Source organism: Girardinichthys multiradiatus, chromosome 20, assembly GCF_021462225.1.
Source record: "Girardinichthys multiradiatus isolate DD_20200921_A chromosome 20, DD_fGirMul_XY1, whole genome shotgun sequence".
In the NCBI taxonomy this organism is placed as follows: domain Eukaryota; kingdom Metazoa; phylum Chordata; class Actinopteri; order Cyprinodontiformes; family Goodeidae; genus Girardinichthys; species Girardinichthys multiradiatus.
Window position 1 is genome coordinate 52,224,064 of NC_061812.1, and position 23,424 is coordinate 52,247,487.

Genomic DNA, 23,424 nt, shown 5'->3' on the forward strand with positions numbered 1-23,424 from the left:
AAACGTGTATGTTCTGATGGGTCTTTGATTCCTTCACAATGCCAGGCAGCATCTTAGAATAGAGACTCGTGCAGGAACCTGTCCCTCCCCCTGGGAGGACTCACCTAGAATCTTGCTGATGGAGGAGTTGTGCATGTCAGGGAAAGCCTGGAGGATCCTCCTGCGCTCGTCCTTGGCCCACACCATGAAGGCATTCATGGGTCTCTTGATGTGGCCAGTGGAGGAAGTGGGCCGGGTCTCAGCGTAGCTGCCTGGTACTGAGATGGGCAAGGCACCTACAGGAAAAACGTTTACAGGTGAGGCTTTGAGTGTAATTTGTTTCCTCAGGAATGGTTCACAGTTGGGTATAAACTACTTCTCAGAATTCTAAAACACTTATTTCAATTGTATATCTATTTATCTAACTGATTCTTAACAACCCAAATCTTTATGATGAAACCTTGACCAATCTGACACAACTATTTGTCTGACCTCAATTCTGAGTTCTTTGGTCTTTCAGATTAAAGGTCATAGGTTTTTACTCTTTGAACAACAATAACATACATAAATAATGTATGCACCAGGACTCCCGCAACACAATCTTAGACCCGAACAAAGGTAAAAGGATCTGGCATTACTCTTATGTGATTTTAATATTTTAACCCTGAAAGATGCTTTAGTCACTCTTCTTTAGACCATCTCTAGACCATGTTGGTATTCAGTGTACTGTTCTCCATTGGTTTTTCTTTTATTTAACAGATCGTTCTCTGTAGGTTTCGGGCGATCTCTCTGTGTTTTTACCTTATTTATTTGTGGAGTACCTCAGGTATATATTCTTGGGGCTTTTGGTTTGTGCTACTTGTCCGTTAAACGTCACTTTCTGCATACAATTACTGTCCCTGAAAATCTACACCCAGGACAGTCCACATTCAATTCCAAACATGTTTTCCAAGAAACATCAAACAACACTGATCAAATGTTCAGTTTGGAAACTCTAAATGAGAAACCAGTGTCTCCAGCTAAACAACAAGACAGTTGGTCTTACTTTCGTACTTTTTCCAAACCCAGCATCTGTCTGGTCATAGAACACGGGATCATTCTAAATATTTCCAAGTGAACCCAGATTTTGCTGTCCTTCTGGTATACCTTTTACATAATGCAAACCATAGGAAAAACAGTGTGGTTGATACAAAGTTTTGGAGTAAATTGTCAGGATTTCTAAAATTACACAAGCTTTCTGTGACATTTTATTTGGCTCAGTTTCTGATGCACCGAAAGTATTTTGTAACCTTTTTCTGTCTATGCTCCTTAAAACGTAAGTTAGAAATGCCTTTGATTTTCACTTTCAATCACTGCTTTGTGTTTTCTTTTAATTGTCACTGTGTTCCCTGCTTTGTCTCATAATGTGGTGCATAACTTTGTTTGACACCGATTTTTCTTTTTTTAAATAACTGGAAGGTTCCACAAGTCTTTAATTTAGGAATCTTTAAAAAAACAAAACATACGCCACACACGGTAGTTTGCAAAAGTATTCACATCCCTGTTAAAAGCCCAGATTTTCCTTAGTCCTTACAGCCTGATAGATTTGCAGCACTTTTTCAAAGTAGAGTGGGGAAATATTGCCAAGTCAAGACGTGGCATGCTGGTAAGACTCCTATGAAAGTTAAAGGTGAAAATTAAATCAAAAGATGCTTTAACAAAGTATTAGTTTAAAGGTGTGCACACTTATGCAACCAGGTTATTGTGACTTTTAAATTAAACAGGATTTATGTGACATTAACTGTGGAAAAGTATCATGGTCTCATATTTAGAAGACTCACTAACCTAACATTTCTGTGGGCTTGTGGGCACTTTTAAGACCACTGTACCTCTGATTTCAGCTGCAGGTCAAACTGCAACTTTGTAACTTCATATCCACCTTTTGCCATTATATCCCAACCTCATTTACGTATCCGTTTCTTTGTCTTGGTAGTTAAGGATTTTTGATCAATTTCATACAAGTCAGTTAAAAAAAATGTAATGCACTGTTTCCACTGGTTGCTGTTCTGATCCACATTACAGCCAAATCACTCAGTAGAAATACAAGAGATGTCAAAATAATTTGGAGCTACCTTCTTCCGGTAGATGTTTTTTTGGAGTCAAATAACTACATTTCCGTACAGTAGGCTCTGAGTAGGATGTAGAACATTATTTCTAAACGTTCTAGACGTTCACCAAGTGGGGAAGAATTCACACATGGTCGGTATGAATTGTGCCGCGGCAGATGGTTTCTTTTGTTAACCGGAAAAGTATGAAACACTATGAAACACACAAAGCTGCAAAAGCATGAAATGGCAAAGGGGCAAAATGACCCACCCTGAGATTTAACAAGCTGCCGTGATTTGCTCTACCCTCCCTCTTTCTCCATCCTCAAATCTGATCTTCAGACATCTTAGAAAGCTGACACTCTATTTTGACGCACTCCGTTACTTAAATTTAAACAGTGTTTGTTGTTTAAATATTTAAATGTCAATGTGACATTCTGGTGGAGTGATGCTAAAGCATGTCTGGGAGATAATAAATCTATTGCTCTTCTGCATGTTATTCCTGAGCAAAGAACAGCAGCAACCAGGCTCATCTGGGAACACCTACCCTCCGAGTCACTGCTGAGGTTGTCCTCAGTGGCCTGCAGGCCGTGTCTTTCTTCACCACGCTCGTAGTGAGTTACTTTTTCAGGACGGAGAGAACCTTTATGTTCCTGCAGACAAAAACAGAGAAGTTGATGAGGTCATCCATGCAGTAGACTCACTGATATATCAGTATTTGAATTTGGACTGTGGTAAAACAATGACCTAATGTTGTGAGTATGAGTTCAAGACAGGAATGTGGCACAAAGTGCTATTTAAGGTAAGAGACATGGCATGCTGGCCATATCAGAAGCTGTTTAAACTGTAGTGCTGTATTTGCAAAGATAGGAAATTGAATATCAACCAGAGGAAGACTGGTGTTAATTGTTAGAGGAAGGAAATATGAAGGAGACAAGGCTGAGATGAACATGTAAAAACTCTGAATTTGCAAAACTGCCGAATTAGCTGCCACCTATTCTGCTGCTATAACCTGTCAACACAGTGGAGTGGAGGGTTATACCAAAATAGGTCGGTCAACAGTTCTGGTGCTCACGCAGCACCACAGGAGAGATGGAGCAGGATACTAGAGGAGAGGAGGAAGAGGAGGAGGAGGAGAGCTAAGTACAGTATTAGTGAGGACAAAGAAGGAGGGCAGGTGGCTCAGTCAATGCCACACTGAGGTCTTTGTGGTATTGTGAGGCTGCAACAGCTGTTGCTCAGAGCAAGGCCAGGATAGGAGGCCATTATACCTAAAATACTAACAGGTTCCTTAACAAAAAATACAATTCAATTTTAAAACAATTTATTTCAACTTAAAAAGCAGATAAGAGTAAAAAGTCAATCATAGAATCTTTTTCAAACACTGTTTGCTGAACTAATAATGTGCCTGTGTGTGTGGCTGTACCACAGCTGGGATATTTGTCTATCACTGTGAAGAGGCATGACTCCCTGTAATCCAAAACCAGACTGACCTCTAAATTACATCCTAGATGTCAGATGGAGACTGACTTGGACTGCTTTCTCATGCCCTTATGGAGTTTAATCACTTAGAGGCTATTTGGAGTCCACTGTCCTATTTATTACCCGATTTGTTTCTGTATGTTAACACTGTTGGTTTCTTTTACTAGATAAAGGAAATTATGCCTAAAAAGGCTGCTATGCTTTTTCTACTTGCTGGCTGATTTAAAAACAGGTTTTACATGACTCTGAACATGAAGAAATGGAGCACTTTTTTTAAACCCCTGGTCCTGCCACAAGGAAGAATCCTCGTCAATTATGATGAGCTGTTCTATATAGTTAGCCAACGAGGACGACGGGGGTAAAACACACATCTTACTACTGCGTAGGGAATGAATAAGTTCTTTACACCCTGGGTAGGAAAATTCAATGCTCTATATATGGTCTATGAGTGAACCCACGGGGTCAGATCATTAGAAGCTCTATTATTCTGAAATTATTCCGCAAGGAGAGCTGAATTTTCATCAGTGCTGACAGCTTCTGCAACGGTAGCATGAGATTTAGTAATGTTATTATCGGGTCATTGCTGGGATGTTTCTGTAGTTTCTGCACTACACAGGGTGTCTCTAAGTTGTGATGGTCACAAAATATCTCTACATGAGCAAACAACCTGAGACAGCCTAGCTAAACTGGGACTGAAACAGTATTGGAATGATGCTGGAACATGTTTTCATGTTCTCCTAGTAAAGAATGTAACAAGCCACAGATAGGCCTAGGCTCAAACAAAAAGCCATGAGGTGAGCTAGTTAGCCATTTCTGGTGCCATGCTGAGGGATTATTAATGATATTTGCACCAGCTTTAATATTAACCTGACTTCCTTGCTGTCTAAAGCATAATATTGACATCGTTTCAGCCAAAAGTTACCATTCGTCTGTGAATCTCAGAATATTTAGTCATAAAAACATAGTTTGCCTGGAGGTGTTCTCAGTTTCACAGATGCTAAACATAACCAAAGAAATACAGCCCATGTTCAAGTGTTCCACTCACTCAATAGTAGTGGGTCAACCCTTTTGATTTATTTGTGTGAATTAGCTTTTAATCATATTACGGTGGCTGTTCTGTTAAAAACGTGTTTTTGTATGAATAGCTGTCACAGCATGCGATTCAGTTATGAGTTAACAATGACTGCCTTGTTTTTCCTGGCACCTGGCGGTAATACAGTACATGCCTAAAACCACAAGGTGGAGGATGTGAAACATGCCGGTGCAGTCGGACCTGGACCTGGATCCCAGACAGGTCACCAGTCCCTCCCCTGGCCAAGATGCAGTGGGTCACATTAATAGAAATGTCAGTTAGTGGCGTTAACACATACTGGATATATTGTACTGAAGTCAGCGGAAACACAGATTACAGGTTTTAAGCAGTAGATAACTTATTTTGTGATGCTAATTTTACACTGCAGATGTGAGCAACACTTTAGAGTCCTACAAACTTATTAAATGCTACACTTAAAGTAGCTAGCACATTCCATACACTATATCGATGGAAACCAACAATCAATGCATTTCAGCCAGCAGCTCCAAAGCTGAAAGGTCATGCTAACATCAACATTCACAGCTCATTATTGTAAATGTTCGTTCTCACCCATGAGATTTTCTTAATACTTTCAAGGATTATGTTATACTGTATCTCCTCTTTGCAATTTTGATCATAATGGCTAGAAAACACTTTACAGCTGTTTTTCTTTGACAAATTCAATTAGCTTTTGTTGCACATATTACTTTATTACATATTTCAGTGATGTATTTATAGTTGCAATATAATGAATGTTTTATAAATATCACTATGCAGTAGACAAGTGAAGAGGTCCATCCTCCTGTGACCGCTTCGCTCTCACATGACCACATGCTGCTACTGATCCATTTAACCATGAAGGTAACGCTACTTTCTGACTATATAATGTAGTACTGATGAAGCCTTCATGGTCGCACATTATTCTATAACCAAGATGAGACTGACAGGAAGTCAGAATCACGGCGTGTAATCTACAGCATTAGAGGGGATGAACTCTCTGCTGCTTGTGTCTGAGAGAAAGACAGAAACTGGAAGTAATCACACCCTAATGTTCAGAAAAGTTATTTAGTGATATCAGTCTTCATTATATGTACCTACCTGACCCAGGCATGGCTGGAAGCTCTAAGAATGAATTAGTGACAACAGTGCAAAGTTATTTCATCTGGGTTAGATAACTTGGGTGCCAATACAAACTCAGCATAACAAGATAAAAACAAGACCCACATCCCAAAGAGGCAATGAACAGAGGTCCTGCCACAAGCCTGTAGACACAACAACTCACCATTTTTCCTGAACAGTCTCTCTCCCTCTCCCTCCCTCCGCCGCTGTGACTCCTCAGGAGCTGCTGGGCATCATGGATGGCCTGGGTGACCAGGTCACCGTCTCCCAGGAAACCTGACGACAAATGGAGAGCAGAATGACGGAACATTTTAAAAATGAGGAATTAGGTAACGGCGGCGCTGAAGGAAAGAAAACATGATGAAAAAGGAGTTGGAGCCACTTGTTACAGAAACAATTTGTACAGCAAAATTACAATTCACATAAGATTTTATTATGGGATTTTATTATCGTAACTTTTTTTTTGAACAATTAGAAGAAACAAACTTCTTTTATTTTTAGATATTTCAAAATACACTAACACAAAAAGAGAAAATCTGCTTTAAAGCTGCCTCTATTGCCATATTTAATGTGCAGTTTATTTGTGCCTAAAATATAAAACTGAGAGAAAAGCAGATGATCCTTAAAGGGATTGTAGACAAGTCCTGAAGCAGGGTTCTGGAGGGAGTGAGCAATAAACATGTTACTTGCAGAAAATTCCCTTACAGTTTTTATGTAATTTTAAATGAATACTGAGAAGCATGTCAGGTTTCAGGTTGGCAATCAAAAACACCGAAGAAGTTCCCACCATAGAAATTGTGTAAGTGGTAGCATTTTGGTAGTTACTTAAAAAAGAAACCATAACCAAGTAATGGATAAGATAGATATTCTTTACAACGGTGCAAGGATACTGTGATTCGCTAATGCTGAAGTTAGCATCTTCTGTGCCACATCTTATCAACACTTAAGGAATCTGAACTGCATCTGATGACATTTAGCTCAACATTTAAACAACTTAGACTGATCAGTCAGTCAGTCATTTTCTACCACTTATTCCATAGTGGGTCATGGTGCCTATCTCCAGCAGTCTATGGGCGAGAGGCGGGGTATACCATGGACAGGTCGCCAGTCCATCGCAGGGCAACACACAAACATGCATTCATACACCTAAGGGCAATTTAAAGAGACCAATTAACCTAACAGGCATGTCTTTGGACTGTGGGAGGAAGCCGGAGTACCTGGTGAGAACCCACACATGCACGGGGAGAACATGCAAACTCCACGCAGAAAGACCCCCTGCCAGGAATCGAACCCAGGACCTTCTTGCTGCAAGGCAACAGTGCTACCAACTGCGCCACCGTGCAACCTGACTGATCATTGAACAGACATTCTTTGAAACAAAAGCACATTTGTTTGGCATTAGGCACACCTTAGAATTAGACCATGAAAACCACCAAATGTAACCTAGTCAAAGCTTGACTTAATTAATCTACAGATCATATATTTTTCAAAATACAGTCTGTGATTCAGGTGACCTTTAATGTATTTGTGAAAACCTTTAATCAAAATACTGCTTAAATCTCAGTTGGTCTCATTTTGTGAACCAAATATCTTGTGTAGTATTGTCCTATGGGCAGAATGGATGCCCATACACCCTTAATATGTAGTTATTAGATAGCCCACTATCTGATGGAAAGTGAACAGTGTAAAAATCAATAAAATTTCATTGTCGTTTATTATTTTGCAGTGTTGCTATGAGTAGAAACGGTTTCTGGCTCAGTGTCATATAAATAATAACTTTAGCGCCATCGTGTGGTCACAGAGAAGTACTACAATATGCTTCGGCGGACGGTGTTGAAATGATGGTCTGCAAAAAAAACCGATCGGTCAAAACACTAAATTTTGGCTATTATAAGCAATTTTCAGGGTGAGACTGACTACACAACATAATCCCTATGAGTGAAATAGAGTCATTTAAAAAGAAATCTGCCAGTTTGGCAAATAAGTTATCTCTAGTTATTTTATGCTGTGGACACTTTGCTATCCCCTTTTTAAATTGAACAACTTTAATTCAATCCTCTATAAAAAAATAAAATACACAAAACATTTTTTTATCATTTATTGAGTTAAATTCATCACTGTTAGTTACATCACCAAATGGTTCTAAATCTGAGCAAGCTTAGTGCAGACAAATTGTTAAAACCTTCTTTAAACTACTAATGTTTAGAATTTAAATTGGCAGATATTTATGACAAACTAGAAACATGTGAAACTTTCACAGGCAGACCATTGCAAGTTTTGGGGGGAGAAAAAGGTAAGCGAGTGAATGCCTTTAAACCCAACGTGCAAATGTGCCGCATCCACTTAGTGGACAGTAATTAAAGTCAGGATAGCAAAAAAAGTAGATTTTAACGTAAGCTTATGAAGACTAACAGAGATCATTCATGTCTCGAGTGCTTACAAAGCCCCATAAACGTCACGTGCTTTTTTTAAATATTATTTTATGGTTAATTTTTTTTACATCACAGAAACCTGGGAGTTGCAACAGCAGGGTGTCACCTTTGGAGAACCACTATATCTGAGTTACTCACTGAGGGCAGACCGTGGTGAGCTGTTGGACACCTCTCTCTGGAGATCTCTGGGTCTGTAGGCCCCATGGAGCCCCAGCGATCCCAGCTCCAGGTTCTGTGGGCTGGATGTCTTCCTTAGTTCCATCCCCTTTGGCTTGGAGGTCAGGTTCAAGGGCTGGCTGGCCTCCTGCAAAAAGAGCGAATGATCAGGGGGCAGGGCCTCTGACACAAAATCAGGCATAACGACACAGGATGAGGGTGTGCATGAATCCTGGGTATGAACAGCACCATTTGGCATGTTGGAGCACATCCGTCACACCTTAGTAGCATTTTCTTTAGTCTTTGCGTTATACTTATCCTCTCATTCCTTTTGTTTATTCAAGCTGTGTTGGTCTATCTCTTCTTGAGAACCTTCCGTGCAAACAGTTTGGGCAACAGATACACACACCTACACCACACACATTAAACCTTTGAGAAGAGGGTGTGGTGTATTCCTAAAGCTTTTCAGCCTCCTAAATACTAGAAAAATCCATTGTTTGTTCAGTCTTGAGGGAATCACTTTCTTTAACATGGTTTAAACTACACAAATATTCAATACTTACACCCACTGCACTGCAAATATGTGGAATAAATTAGCTCACACATAAACGGATGACAATATAAACTATTTAGTGACATTGTACCTGCCGGAAGGAGTTACTGCTCCTCTTGATGGATGCGGGGCGGCTGTTTGGCAGCAGCTGCATAGGATAGTCGACTGCTGTGAAAGGTAAAGCACAGTTTCATTTGCTGCAAACAGATTTGAACATTAATGAAAATGTTTGAGTGGCATGGGAGAGTAAATATTTTCAGTCAGTCAGTCATTTTCTACCGTTTATTCCATAGTGGATCGCGGGGGAGCTGGTGCCTATCTCCAGCAGTCTATGGGTGAGATGCAGGGTTCACCCTGGACAGGTCGCCAGTCCATCACAGGGCAACACACAAACAACCAAGCACACACTCATTCATACACCTAAGGGCAATTTAGAGAGACCAATTAACCTAACAGGCATGTCTTTGGACTGTGGGAGGAAGCCGGAGTACCCGGTGAGAATCCACGCATGAGAACATGCAACCTCCATGCAGAAAGACCCCTGGTCAGGAATCGAACCCAGGACCTTCTTGCTGCAAGGCAACAGTGCTACCAACTGCTCCACCGTGCAGCCCATAAATATTTTCATTCATGTTTAAACCATTACCACAGTGATACACGGTGGAGGTAGCATTATGCTGTGTCCCCGACACGGCTTGTTCCACATGGCAAATGCAGCACAACATGGTTGTACAAATATTGACTCAGCAGGCTGAATTCAAACGTACACAGTACCACCATGTATCATTATCCTTCCACTTCACAACTATGCACTACTTTGTCTTGCACTAACAAAATTGCAATAAAATCTAATGACGACTGGAAGAAGGATGTAATATAAAAAAATAGAGAAAAGTTCAAGGGCAATGAAACTTTTGAAGTATCTGAACTAGACCACAGAGCAAGGGCAAGTAGGTGGACTGGTCTGGAGTGGGTTAGAAATACTCACCATCTCCCTAAACTGCTTTACTGACCAAGTTCACCAATTTATGGAAACTGAATCCCATGATATCAGTGGCATCATTCAGCAAGATAATGCAGCGTGCTACACTGCACACATGGTCCAGGAGTGGTTGGAAGAACACGGGGAACCGCATATTTTCAGGTTATATTTGCATGTTATAGATGACCTGATCCCAGATATCATAGCAGAACTTCAAAGAACTTTGCAAACACACGGTATAGGAGGATGTATTCACGATAAGGTGGATGGTCATAATGTTTTGACAATGAGTGTAAAGATGTGCATTAACTTGGACTCAACTTATATTGAACTGGGCAGCATTTTGTTCAACATTTATGCTAATTTCCATTCATTTTCTTCAGTGTAATTCTATGGTGCCAGTATCCAAAGACAGTCATACAAAATGCAACTTCATTTAGTCCAACTCTGTACAATAACATTTATTATAGCAGAGTTAGACTCTAATATATTGAAATACATAGAAATGACAAGCAGAGGCACGAACAATGACTTGATAGAGACACCATTGGTTTGCATGCTTATCGTAACCTGCTCTAGGTTAATATGTCTTTGGAGATACCAGTGCTGAAGGTGCTGCGGTTACAGAAGAACACTGAATATAACAACTGGCCTGTACAAAGCACCAGTAGGATATATTAAAGGCTCCAAAATAGTAGATTCAGTCGCTATCTAAACTTTCCACATACTCATCATCAGTCTAATTCTTATATTAGTATTGTGCTTTTAACATGCATTTGTAAATGTCTTTTTCCAGAGTGGAATGATGATAAAACTTCAAAGGATTCTAAAACCGACTGCAAAATCCAAAGAAAAACTTCAACAAGATTAGAAGAAAGAGAGTTATTAGATACAAATAATGAAATATGGGATGAGTTAAGAATTTTGCACAAATAGTTCAATTAAAAGTTTTCTTTTTGTCTTTCATAATATCGATAAATCACCCAAACTATGTCGTTGTGTAAGGAGGCAGATCAGGCTTTAACATGTTCATGAGTCTTTCTTAGATCTTGTCCACATGGAAACAGATTTTTCCCAAAAAAAGGTCTCTATCTGAGGTTGCTTGATGGATTTTTTTGGTAATGATGAAGTAAATACATCATTACCAAACTTAAAATATCAAAAGAGTCTGGTGAGAGCTTTTACATTTTACATGTCAGCCAAATGAGTAGCGGAGGAATTATATGGTAATAAGTCAACACAGCAGTCGGTATGATGTTCTGTATCACCACCAAAGCAGATTAACTGAGTTATAGAAAAGCTGAGATGTTCCAGGTACATCCGGAACAATCTTAAGTGAGTTCACTTCCAAATCATTGCTTCATTTTAGTCAGATGTTTAAAAGTGATTCTGGACTGGACCATGTTCGTACAGAGGGCTGCAATAGTTTAGTCTAAATTCATCTGATCTTTCAGGGTAAGTCCCGAAAGCACAATGTTCCGTTGATGGCCAGGGCACAGCTGATGCAAATGTGCAAAACAAAAAAAGCAGGCGCTGCCAAAATGGACATCAGCGGACATTTTTCACACATCTGAGAACACCCAACAATTAAACAGTTCTTCATTTAGTGGGTCTTCTTAAATTCCACTAATCTGTTTTTTATGCTTATTGTGACGCTGCTTTCCAAGGTTGCCAGCCCCTACATTAGCTGGTAAGTAATATAAACCTCTAAGCACTGGATCTGTGCCTGAGAAACCTTCACAAACCTGAGGTTTTGACTTGTACTGTATATTTTAGATTCAGTATTTAACAGTACTTGAATAATACATTGAGAAAGTTAACCTACTAGCTTTAAGAATGACTTGTGACGTACTAGATAACTTAAGCAAGTTATCAACTAAATCTGACAGTTATGGTTATGTTTTGACATGTAGTGCTGTTACACCCAGGTTACGTAAATTCATACAATTCTTCTTACTGTTTACAGAAATCTTCGTAATGGTTACTTGCAACATGTTTTCACCAGCTTATGACATCACTGTTTTCAAGACAGGGATGAGAACTAGTAGTAAAAAAGTGTGTATGTAAAATAAAGTACAGATTTAAGATGTAACTTTTTGAACATCGGGATGCATTTAAGACTTTTCCCATGCTTAAGATTGGGATTATGAAATAATTTAAGACTTTCTTGGACTTCTCTAAGACCCTGCAGAAATGCATGATATTCTGTTCTAAGAGAAATCTGTCCAGTTGCTGTCAGCATGTTAATATGAGCTTCAGAGACTCTTTTTTTTTGAAGAAAGGAGCAGTTCTTGAGTTGCCCTGTTGTGTAGAAAGAGTCGAAGACTTCTCATCAAACTGATTGACAACGCTTACTTTGTTAATCCTGTAAGAATACTCCGACTGGCTAACTGTTAGCTGCTAGCCAAGCTGCAGTTAGCACCTAGCTCACAGCTTCCTATTGGTACTCTACTAAAGGGATATTTCACTGTTTTTAATGAGTCTTGGCTGTATTTGTTCAGTCCAGATCTACTTTAAAATCAAAGGTACATTTTTTTCTGGTCAAACCTGAACTAGACTATTCTAAACTGAAAAATAATTATTTAAAAACCCAGTTTGGACTTGAAACATAGCTGTATTCTTGTCAGACTTTTATTTTGTAGAAGAAAAAAGAATGGGGATTCTTAGTTTCCCAAAAATATTGCTAAAATGTAGCGGTGACTTGTTCGTGTGAGCTGATGTATGGGTAAACCTTGTACTGATTAATCCTACATTTCCAGAAGGAGACCTGGTGTTCTCCATGGTGCCCTGACTCACAAAGAAAAAACAAAAAAAACACTGAAACCGCCTTCTACTCACTCGGCTTGCAGGGTATCGGCTGCAGTGGCAAGGTCATTGGGGGGTCAGAGGTGACAGGGAGGGGCTGGGTGTTTGGGTGGAAAGCTGGAATCATCACATAGGGCATGTTCACCTGCTGGGACGAAGCAGGACAAAAGGAACCTTACACAAAATGTTCTGGGGTTATTTTCTCCAGCACTTTAATGTGCTGACCTGCGGCAAGAACTTCTCATTTGTAACGGTCATCCCTTGCTAGCCGTGCTCACTGTGATATATGAAGACACATGAAAACTCTTGAGAGGAGCTGACCTGGATCTGCTGCTGAAGCAGGTTGATCTTGTGCTGCTGCTGGATCAGCTGCTGCTGCTGCTTGGCGATCTGAGAGACAAGGCACATTTATTAGCTGCTATATGAGCAACCACAGCGACACATGAAAGTACAAGCTAAGGGGGCTGGGCTGTCTTTTCCAAAAATGACCACAAAGACAGATCATTTTTACATTTTGTCCAGTTTGCTCAGTGTTCATATGAAAAAACAGTGGTGCATAGAGGGACTTCTGATCTGCTTGGCCACAGGAAGGTCCAATTTCATTTACCTGTTCCTGTTGTTGTCGGGCCAGCTCCATCTGCTGCTGCTGCTTCTCCAGCAGCAGGGCGGCCATGTTCCTCTGTTCTGAGTGGGCGCCCAGCAGCTGCTCTCTGAGGCCGCTCAGCTGGTTTATCATCATCAACAACTGGAGCTCCTTCTCTGCCAGAGACTCAGGGGTTCCTGAAGGGATCAGAGGATCAAATGCATCCTAAACAAAATATCTTTTTGAAAATCTCTGTGATTATTTTTAAGTTATTTATCATTAAAAAAAAACTTTGTTTTTTGTTTTTGTGGGTAACTTTTTTTAATTTTAATAAACATGCCTTCTTGTTTTTCCAGGAAACAATCTAATGTTTGAAATACATTTTTAGTAAATTCAATTCAATTTATTTCAATTGAAAAATACTTTGTTAATCCCAAAAGGGAAATTAATTGTTATTGTAGGTCATATTAGGCAGGCATTGAGATGCTGATGGCTGTAGTCAAGAAGGATCTCCTGTAGTAAAATTAAATCCTCATTTAAAAATGTCCTTTATTAGTAGAAAAATCTCTTCTTTGTTTGTAAGATATTAGTAGTACAGGACCTCGGTAGATGAGTCTTTAATATGCAGTTTAGCATCATTTCTTATCACTCTCACAGTTTCCCCACCAACTCTAAACCTATTCCACAGGTAGATGGTCAATTGTTCCCCTAAATTAAGCCCAACGGTATAAAAACAATTTTGTTTCTCTATCTAATAATGTAATTTGCTTGCAGCCAGGTGCATTACCACTACACCCACTGACAAAAACAGTCAATCACCCAGAAGGCAGAACCTGATTTGGTGGTGATCTGGACTGCTTGCATACCTGTAATCGCTATGTAATAGTTGTATTTTAGACATGCGCTGACAAATCAGGTGGTGATGCAAATGGCTGATGTTCACCCTCGACCGACTGGTTGGACAATAATAGTTAAATAATAGTGAAACTCTTGTAGAAGTGAAAAGTAGCATCAGCAGGTAAAAGCTTTAGATATCAGAGATTATAAATCATCCAGAAATCTGTTCATCATTTCATTAGTAAGGAACTGGGAAAGCTGTGGCTGCTTGAATGAAAGAATGTATTTCTGAGAAGGCTTGCATCATACTGATGGAGAAAAGCCAGCACACTTGATCTTTTGAGCATTTATGAACAATGTTTCATTCTCTTTGGATCTTCACACAGCACCTAAACACGGCCATATATAGACAACTCCACAGAGAAAAGGAGTTTCCGATGGGGAGATGCAACAAGAACTATGTAAAATTAAAAAATACTTATACCTATCTTCTTTGCACAGAACAAAAAAAACACATGATTGCAAAAATATTTGACTAGACCAAACATGTGGTTTCCCTAAATGCAAAAATGAAGACACCTTAATATAGACCATACAGAAAAACACATCACTAAACCAACTGATGGTTTGCCTATTTAAAATGTTCTTTTCCTGTATTATGCAGATTCTAGGTCTATGTTCTGTTGTGCTAGTTTTTCATAGGTCACCAACGCATCTCTGCACCATTATCTCTGTGGAGTGTCTAATGTTTAAACAGATAGAGATCTAATCAGGATCGAAACATGGTTAATAAAAGCTAGGAAGATCAAATCTGCACGCTTCTCTTCTTTCATATAAAGGCTGCGGCTGTTGCCGTAAACTTGGGGAGAGCAAAAATAAACTCACTTTTCAAAAATTATAAACCAGTTTCTTCCTGAATTGTACTAAAAAGAGTTTTGGACTTTCTGTAATTGGAGGAGTCAAATGTTGATCATTCTAATGATGCACTTCAGCACTTCCCACCATCATCACCATGTCCTCCCTGCTTTAGTATCTTGGTCAGTAATATTTATATCACAAATGGGCATAAAAGGCACTGAAAGCTCATCCAACTGATGAAATTAGTGATTATATAGAGTTTTATTGAATGGCACTAGAATTATTGCACCTAAAGAGCACACTGCGATTAAAATATTTATTAAACATATTGCACATACTGACCCTACAATAACTATTGCAATTTAGTATATTATGCAGCTCTAGTTTTAACCAATAGTATAGTAAGATTGCTTAAATGTAGTATTAATGACATAGATGTTCCATTTAATAAAAAGACCACTAACACCTAACAGTGCAATGGTATATAAACGATACTACACATGTGGAAAACGGTATAAAGTTGTTGTTCATTTCTTAGAGCTGACCTTTCAGTTGTCCTGCGCCCACTGAGCTTTTATCCAGAAGTTTCTCCTTCCAGTCGGCATTCAGCAGCTTCTCAATGGTCGGCATTACTGTTAACAGAACCAAACAGGCACTCAGCTGAACTGCTCTGTGCAGCGCTACATGACATGAAAAATCGACTCTATCAAATAAAACACATCTAACAGTGCTGCTAACTGCTTTCTGAGGCTCCCCTCCTCCTAATGGCACTGATTGGAGAAGACGCTCAGAATGTCGAAGGCCACAGATTGTATGTGCATCAGGGAGAATTTTGGAGTGTTTGAGTGGATCAATATTTGGACAGAGAACAATTCAAGGTCAGAGAGTAGAGGGAACTTGAGGGAGGAGTTCAGACTTATGAAAAACCTCAAGGGAAGAGAAAGTGAATCATTGAACAACACCAGAGAACAAAAAAGCACCCTCAGTCAACTCGAGATCATTCACCAACACCATGGCTGTGCTTACAGGTGCATCTTTAATTGGTCTCAAATATTATTGAAAGGTTCATTTATTTAAAGTTTTTTTAAGTTAATTCTTAACTGAAAAAGGGAAACCTGTATATTATATATATTCCTTAGACACTGACTGATTTATTTCTGTTAAAGTTTGGTGAATATGGCTTGCAGCTAATTAAAACCCAAAATTCAGTTACTCAGGAAATTTGAATATCACATCAGACTAATAAAAATAGATCTTCAATATAGAAATGTGGGCCTGCTGGAGGGTATCTCTATTTACTGTACAGTATCTGCATTCATTAGTTGGTTGGGGAGCTTCACATGCATTACTGCATCAGTGCAGCAGAGCATGAAGACAATCAGTCTGCTGAGCTGTTCGGGAAGCCCAGGTTGCTTCTGAAGTCTCCTAGTATTTCTGTGGGGTTCAGGTTCGGCCACTTTGCTGGCCAATCAAACACTGTGACACCATGGTCATTGAACCAGCTTTTGGTACCTTTGGTAGTGTGGGGTGGACCTCTAGAGCTTCACACAAAGTGTTAAGAAACAAAGGGGTAATGGGTTCCCCCAGGTAGACATGCAACACAGTTTTTACAGTAATGGTCATTAGTATTTATCTTATTTTTGGGAGTTTTCAGATGCTGCTGTTTTAACCTCCAGCAGCAGTTAGCTGGCACTAAAGTAGGCTTGTATGTCAACAGGAAGAGAGGAATCAGTTTTCAGCTGAGTTCTTCTTATTTTTTGTGTGCAACTATTAGAAGAACAATAAGTCATTAAGTCATTAATATTAAAAATAAAAGTTATGTTTTTGCATTGTGGTAGGTTATGTCAAACCACACAGAATGACCACAGTCTGCAAACTCTGACTTACTATTTAAAGTTGCAACTAAGGGATAATTACATCTTCTTGTAGGTATTGGTGCTAAGCATTTCCACCAACAAGAAGTGACCCACAAACATGACTACAAACCTTCCTTAATTTTGGATTGCCCCTCTGATCGCTCATGAATCCCAGCTTCCTTCAGTCCTGAAGGGCTTTGCTTGTGAGACAGCTCCTTTCCCGGAGAGCCCTCCTAGAAGAACAGAGAGCCAGGAGAACATCACATCAACCAAAATTAGAATAAGCAAAACTGACTGTTTCAACATTGATCCCCAATAGGGGAAGGATGCATAGCCATCAGTTTAATAACAATCCTTACTGAAGGGGAGCGTGACAGTGGTGGGGTCAACTGGCGAGCCTCAAGAGGCTGATTTGCTGACCAGTCTTGCAAACTCCTGGGGTGCTCCGAATTTGTGGCTCCACCACCTCCCTTGCATTCCTCCTGTTCAACTTTGATATCAAGATTTGCCATGTGTACATCCCCACCGGAGAGGATGCGTAGAGCTGGAGGGCTGGGCTCAACCATTCTGTTGGAAGACAAACAATCACATAACAATAATTGTCCTTTGGGTGTGGCGAGCTATGAGCCTTTGCCATGCTAATTTGTCAGGTTTTAAACAGGCAGTTGATACGAAGTATGACTCAAAATGAAAATCGAAAAGGACCAGGGAAAGTTTCAGAACTGTTTCTTTTCATGCACTGACATACTTAAGATATGGGCACAGTCCTAATTAGAGGTTTAGCTACAAACATGAACAGATTAGCAGGTCGTCCAGTCCCACCCAGTGTGGTGCTAGCCTTGGCTTGCAAATGATCAACTTGAGCCTTTCTCAACTCTTCCAATGGGTTGTTCAGGTTTAAATGAACTACATTCTCATAAAGTTAGTTACCAGCTTTAGCTTTTATTGGCTAGCTCAGAGGGTTAGGGTTAGGCACAGAAAGTATCTTTTATGGTGGAATTATGAGCCTAATGGTCGAACTTTAAATCTTCCTCAGTTGTAAAAACAAAATCTCCAAAGACCCAGTTAAATATGGCAATAATATGTGAAAAACACTGGTTGCTGTAGTTAAAAAGAGATTCTATGTAAAATTTCTTAATATCGTCACCCACATAGCAAAGCATCTTCAGTTGGCTTGAGGCACTAGGAAGCGCAGGTAAATTTGTGCCTTTGCCAGTTTTTTCACATGTATTGTAATTTTGTCCCTGCCTTCTTCCATTTTGAACTCGTCAACAAATTCATTCGTACCTCTGGATTTAAACCATTGCATATTACAGGTGTGACGACACATCCAGCGGGAATTCAACAAGACAAGATTTTAGCAACATTTCAGGCAAAGTAAAAAATCGAAATTTAACTAATTAAATGTTTCTCAGATTACAAACTGCTTGATGGTTTTTGCGACTTCACTTGGGGACATTTTCAAAGTTTTCCCAATTGTTTGGACTGACTGACCTTCATTTCTTAAAGTAATGATGGCCACTCGTTTTTCTTTACTTAGCTGCTTTTTTCTTGCCATAATACAAATTCTAACAGTCTATTCAGTAGGACTATCAGCTGTGTAAAGTATCCACCTCCTGCACAACACAACTGATGGTCCCAACCCCATTTATAAGGCTTGAAATCCCACTTATTAAACCTGACAGGGCACACCTGTGAAGTGAAAACCATTTCAGGTGACTACCTCTTGAAGCTCATCAACAGAATGCCAAGAGTGTGCGGAGCAGTAATCAAAGCAAAAGGTGTCTACTTTGAAGAACCTAAAATATAAGACATATTTTCAGTTGTTTCACACTTTTTTGTTCAGTATATAATTCCACATGTTAATTCATAGTTTTGATGCCTTCAGTGTGAAGCTACAATATTCATAGTCATGAAAATAAAGAAAACTCTTTGAATGAGAAGGTGTGTCCAAAAGTTTGGTTTGTACTGTAGATTATGCATAGATTATAGAATATAACATCTACATCTAAATCGTATGCTGATAAAGTCGTGTACAAACTAACCAAAACTACAAAGGTGTCCAATGGCAAATAGATAAAATTAGCATAACCCCACAAGCCTAATCCAGTTTAAGGTGAGCAGGTTGTGTTCAAGGTAAAGTCACTGCAAGGAATGTTGTTTGACTCTGTGTTTGTGAGCAATAGGAGGGAGACGGGCAAACAGGGGGGGAAAGGACAGGTTAATTGTGAGAGGTCTGAAACGCTGCAAACTTGAACAAAAACCAACTCAGGATGTTGTTTGTAAGTGTGTGTGTTATTTCCAACCTCTACAACCGAAGGAAAGAAAAACACAGCAGACAGCAGAACAAAACAAACAGAACACACAAGGACAGAAAGTGCACATATATATTTATATATATATATATTTATATATATATATATATAAAGAGGCAAAAAAAAAAGCTATTGTTGGAGCTGGGGAACAAAGGAAGCCAGGACAATGGGGGAGAGGCTGACAAAAGCCACCGGCCGCAGGAAACTGGCCGGATAACAATGCCAGCGGAATGTGCCGACCAACTCAGGAACACAGCAAAAAAAAAAAAAAAAAAAAGCAGAGCGCCACCATTCTGTGGAAAGCATAATAATGACTCAGAGTCCCCTCCCTCCACTTCACCCAGCTCTCCCAGCCCTGCACACCCTGTTTCTGAACAAAAGCACCTGTCTGCCAGGGCCCAAGGCTGCAGCCCTCACCAATATGTTTCAATGTGCACGTGTGGCTGTTAAAAGCTGTATCAATCCAATAAATAATAACTAAAACACTGGATTAGAGGTAGAAGTGTAAATATATATCCTACTCATGAAACAATCCACCGTATTGAGTTCACCAGAGCAAGACGGCAAACTTTTAACAATATTTCTGTGAAAGCTAACGATCAATCATGTTTTATAAGTAGAGTAAAGCATGAATCTATGTATTCATTATAGAATTATTCAGTTCAATTAGTCCTTACATAGTTAATTTTATGCTTGTCCAAATCTAAAGTGGTCCTAAAGCCAAAGAAGCAATGAAAAAGCTTCCCTTTTATATTTTTTACAAATATTAATATACTTATTATATTAGTTCTGATAACTGAATAAAAAAATATATTTTTTTTAGTCTAGAAATATCCAGTTCAGGTTTGGCCAGATTTTGAACTGGAGTTGTTGAAAAGAAGTCGAGAATCCTTAAAAAAAAAAAAAAAAACCCCAGTGAAATATCTCTTTGGTTTAGCCCCATTAAACAGCATTGAAGCAGATGCTAACTTCAGCTGCGTTAGCCATTAACTGTATTCTAACAGAGCTTACAATTAGGGATGCTATATTGGTATTAACATCGGTGTCGGACAATGTTAGTAAATACATAACATGTCGCACTCATCTTCAAGTGTGGAAATCATAATTATTGCTTTCTCGCAGTAAAGTATCTTTAAAGTATTAATGTCCTCCTACACAAAGCTCATTGTTAAGATTATTTGAACCTACATTGTTTTCATTAATCTTTGCTGGCTACAATTTCCTCTTCTGTGTTTGTGTTGTGAGATCTGGTTGTAGTCATTAACCTACCAACCATTCTTTTAAAACCATTTTATCCTTATAAACCCTAAGCCAACTAATCAAATTCTAGCCCCATTTTACTACGGTTTCCACAAACTATACATGGAGCACTTCTAAATGAAAAAAGCTTCCATTTATGAAGTGTTACTGTTTAAATGACACAAATTAAAAACAAGATTGTGGGAAATCAACTTAGAAAGCAAAAAAATGAAATTATATTTTACTTCGTTCAACTGGGATATTACCCTTTTAGGGAACTAGCAGCAGCTGAGCACAGACATGGCTTTAAAGCATACTCCATACGTTTTCAATAAGGCTGGGATTGGCTTAAAATAAGGCTTCCAGAATAGAAGCCTTATTTTATTTTGTTTCATCCATTCCAGAACCAGCATTTGTGTGGGTTGGGGATCATTGTCCTGATGGAACCCCTAATTATGTCCAGCTTTCCACCATTTACCTGCTGATCTGCGGAAAAGTTGGAGAATTTGAAGGTAGTAGTCTTTGATTTTATTATTTCACCTTTTCAGAGAAACAGACCTCAGCATGATACCACAACCACCATGCTTAATAGTTTTAGTGTTTCTTTAACGAGGAACTAAATCTCAAAACAACCTTTTTGCATATTATCTGGGCCTTACATCTGCTATCTGTATGTTACTGTGCTATTTTTTTTATTTCATGTAAACCTGTTTAATTCTGCAATATTTGTCCTAAAACTATCTTAGTGCTGCCCTCCCTCTTTGGGTTGAACAGTGGTTACTGCAGTTGAATTTTCCAATTTGTTCAAACGGTACAGCTTGGTACATGCTTACATCACAGCCCCTACATTCGGGTAAAACCATCTCACTCCGACACGCCACTGTGGCGAATCAGGAAGTCCTCCACTGCCGCGGGCGGCAGTGCCGGCTTTGGACATCCCTGAGTCAGTGCTTTCAGCTGGCGTCTCAAACTGATAAGGCTCAGGCCCGCTGGACTCTGTAAAACTCTCTTAACCTCTGATGATCAGGGGGGTGCTGCCACTTTACCTCGTCCTCCTGACCACACCCCTGCTTGACCCCTTCCGTTCATCCCCACTCTTGGTACCGCTCACTTTGGTGGCATTTTTCAAAATTTCTTCAATCTTTATGTACTTGTAGCACAAAACATTTTGACACGTAAGGTACAGAATTCCACGATAAATTAAAACCTGTTCTTGTTTTCAAAAATCATTAAAGGTGTTTTAGGTATAATTATTCTGCTCTGGAAAAGAACAGTTTAGCTGCATTATTAAAAACCAAATATTAATGAGTGTACACATAATGAGTGTATGTAAACTTCTGACTGGAACCATGTGTTAAGCCTTGGTGCCAGTTTGTCCAAGTGTGATGTCCAAGACAAATGTTATTATTTAAAGAAGTGACTGCATAGCTTCATCAGACACTTTCAACATCCATCCATGTTTGATTTTTATCTCCTTTTGTTAATGTGTTTTAGTTCAAGGGCGATGTGCTGCTCCACGGTGCCACCAACACTTTAGTTATGGTTGATCTTGTCAGTTAAAACCAATAGGTATCCTAACACAAGGTAAAAATTGGCAGCTTAGAACTTATTGCATGGCACACTATAGTATTCATATCAAACAACAATTCAACAGTGTAATTTTGCAATTCAACAAATCACTAAGACAATGGATGCCAAAACAGCACAGCAATTATTTTTCAGTGTATTTCAAGAGGAAACCATATTCATGGTTAAGGTCTAACAGTACATTTCTTTATCCTATCAAGATGGGTTTTCTGAGTTACCACCATAAATTATAACAAAAAAGCCACCTGAAGTCGGAAAACCAACTGAGAAAGCTTCCCAAGCAGCCCTGAGTGTCATATCCAATATGGCTGCCGAGTAAATAAAATGTAGTGACAGCTGCTTTTAAACTATTCATTTGAACTTGAGGTTTAATATTACATTAACCCACTGTTACATATGCTACTGTACAGCATCTGTTTGTGAACGTGTTCTTTTAGTGTTTGAACACATAAAATGGAGAGAAATATATTATCAGCTTGTATTGTTTATGGCAGCTTGAGCCAAAACAAACAGCACAAAACACTTTCTGACTTCTTCTGGCAAATAGAATGGACTCCACTCAGTTTTGATGTCATTCCTAGCTCCAAGCTTCGACTTCTGAGACAAATCAAACGCAGCACTGATCTCAGTGAACATGGGTATTTGTACCGCTGTCTGTATCAAAATGATCTAATTGTCTAATTTTACTCATAGTAGATAAAATGTTCCAGAGCACATAAAACACAGCTGTTAGCACATGGTAAGCCCTACTTGAGGCTACATTCTTCACTACCGTTGGCTTTAAATGTGATCTAAATTATTGTTTGGTTTAGACCGCATGTTAGTAGAGTTGAAGGCTATACTCTAGTGAAGCAGAACACACACATATCAGTAATTCAGATCAAATTTAAAGTCAACATTAGTCAAGAAGGTGTTTCAAACACACCACTACTTTAAACTGGGATAAATCAACAGCTTTCAAGAATCTGCATGAGCCTCATCTTGTTCGACAGCTATTTTCAGGTATGGTGTGTGTTTATGGATATTTGTGAAACAAATATAAATGGGGGCATGAAGAGGAAGAGGTGGGAAACTGTTTAGCCAACACTGCGCCAGCCACCATCGGCAAGGGGTTGATTGTGTGACGGCAGGACGGGAGGGGGCATACAGTGGCGACATACTGAATTCGGTCCCACGGTGCAAGTTATTCCTGGGTCTCCGCTCTATGTTCCGCAGGGAGCTGGATTGTAGGGCTGCCACAGGTGGTGTTCACACGCCTCTGAGCACGCTCAGATTGAATGTGTGTCACCAAGTGCAGAGGTATGCACAGAATGTCAATGACCCACACCATTGATGACAGCAAGGAATGCACATTAAGGTGTGTATTTTTAACAACAACAAAAGGTTTGGTTTTATTCTCACAGACAATGCTGTTGGCGTCTTAGTGAGAACAATGCAAAACAGTCAAGGTTGTTGCTTTCCTGCACATCACTCTCATCTAGTTAA

The 23,424-nt window shown here is 39.4% G+C and overlaps 1 protein-coding gene across 4 annotated transcripts in view; it reads right to left on the bottom strand.

Moving 5' to 3' along the window:
- The window catches only part of LOC124857512 (transcription factor SOX-13-like), a 50,548-nt gene that overhangs the window by 4,483 nt on the left and 22,641 nt on the right, over positions 1–23,424 (bottom strand). Inside the window, exons 2-12 of one of the 4 annotated variants that reach the window (XM_047348797.1) lie at positions 17,158–17,365; positions 16,929–17,031; positions 15,488–15,574; positions 13,272–13,444; positions 12,986–13,054; positions 12,698–12,809; positions 8,969–9,042; positions 8,307–8,472; positions 5,900–6,012; positions 2,611–2,716; positions 105–275 (exon numbers count right to left, since the gene is read on the bottom strand). In XM_047348797.1, coding sequence (XP_047204753.1) covers positions 105–275; positions 2,611–2,716; positions 5,900–6,012; positions 8,307–8,472; positions 8,969–9,042; positions 12,698–12,809; positions 12,986–13,054; positions 13,272–13,444; positions 15,488–15,574; positions 16,929–17,031; positions 17,158–17,364 — 1,381 coding nt within the window. In that variant the 5' untranslated portion in view covers position 17,365. Of the gene's footprint in view, positions 1–104; positions 276–2,610; positions 2,717–5,899; positions 6,013–8,306; positions 8,473–8,968; positions 9,046–12,697; positions 12,813–12,985; positions 13,055–13,271; positions 13,445–15,487; positions 15,575–16,928; positions 17,032–17,157; positions 17,366–23,424 lie in introns of all 4 variants that reach the window. The other 3 variants (XM_047348796.1, XM_047348798.1, XM_047348795.1) reach the window with 3 other exon arrangements.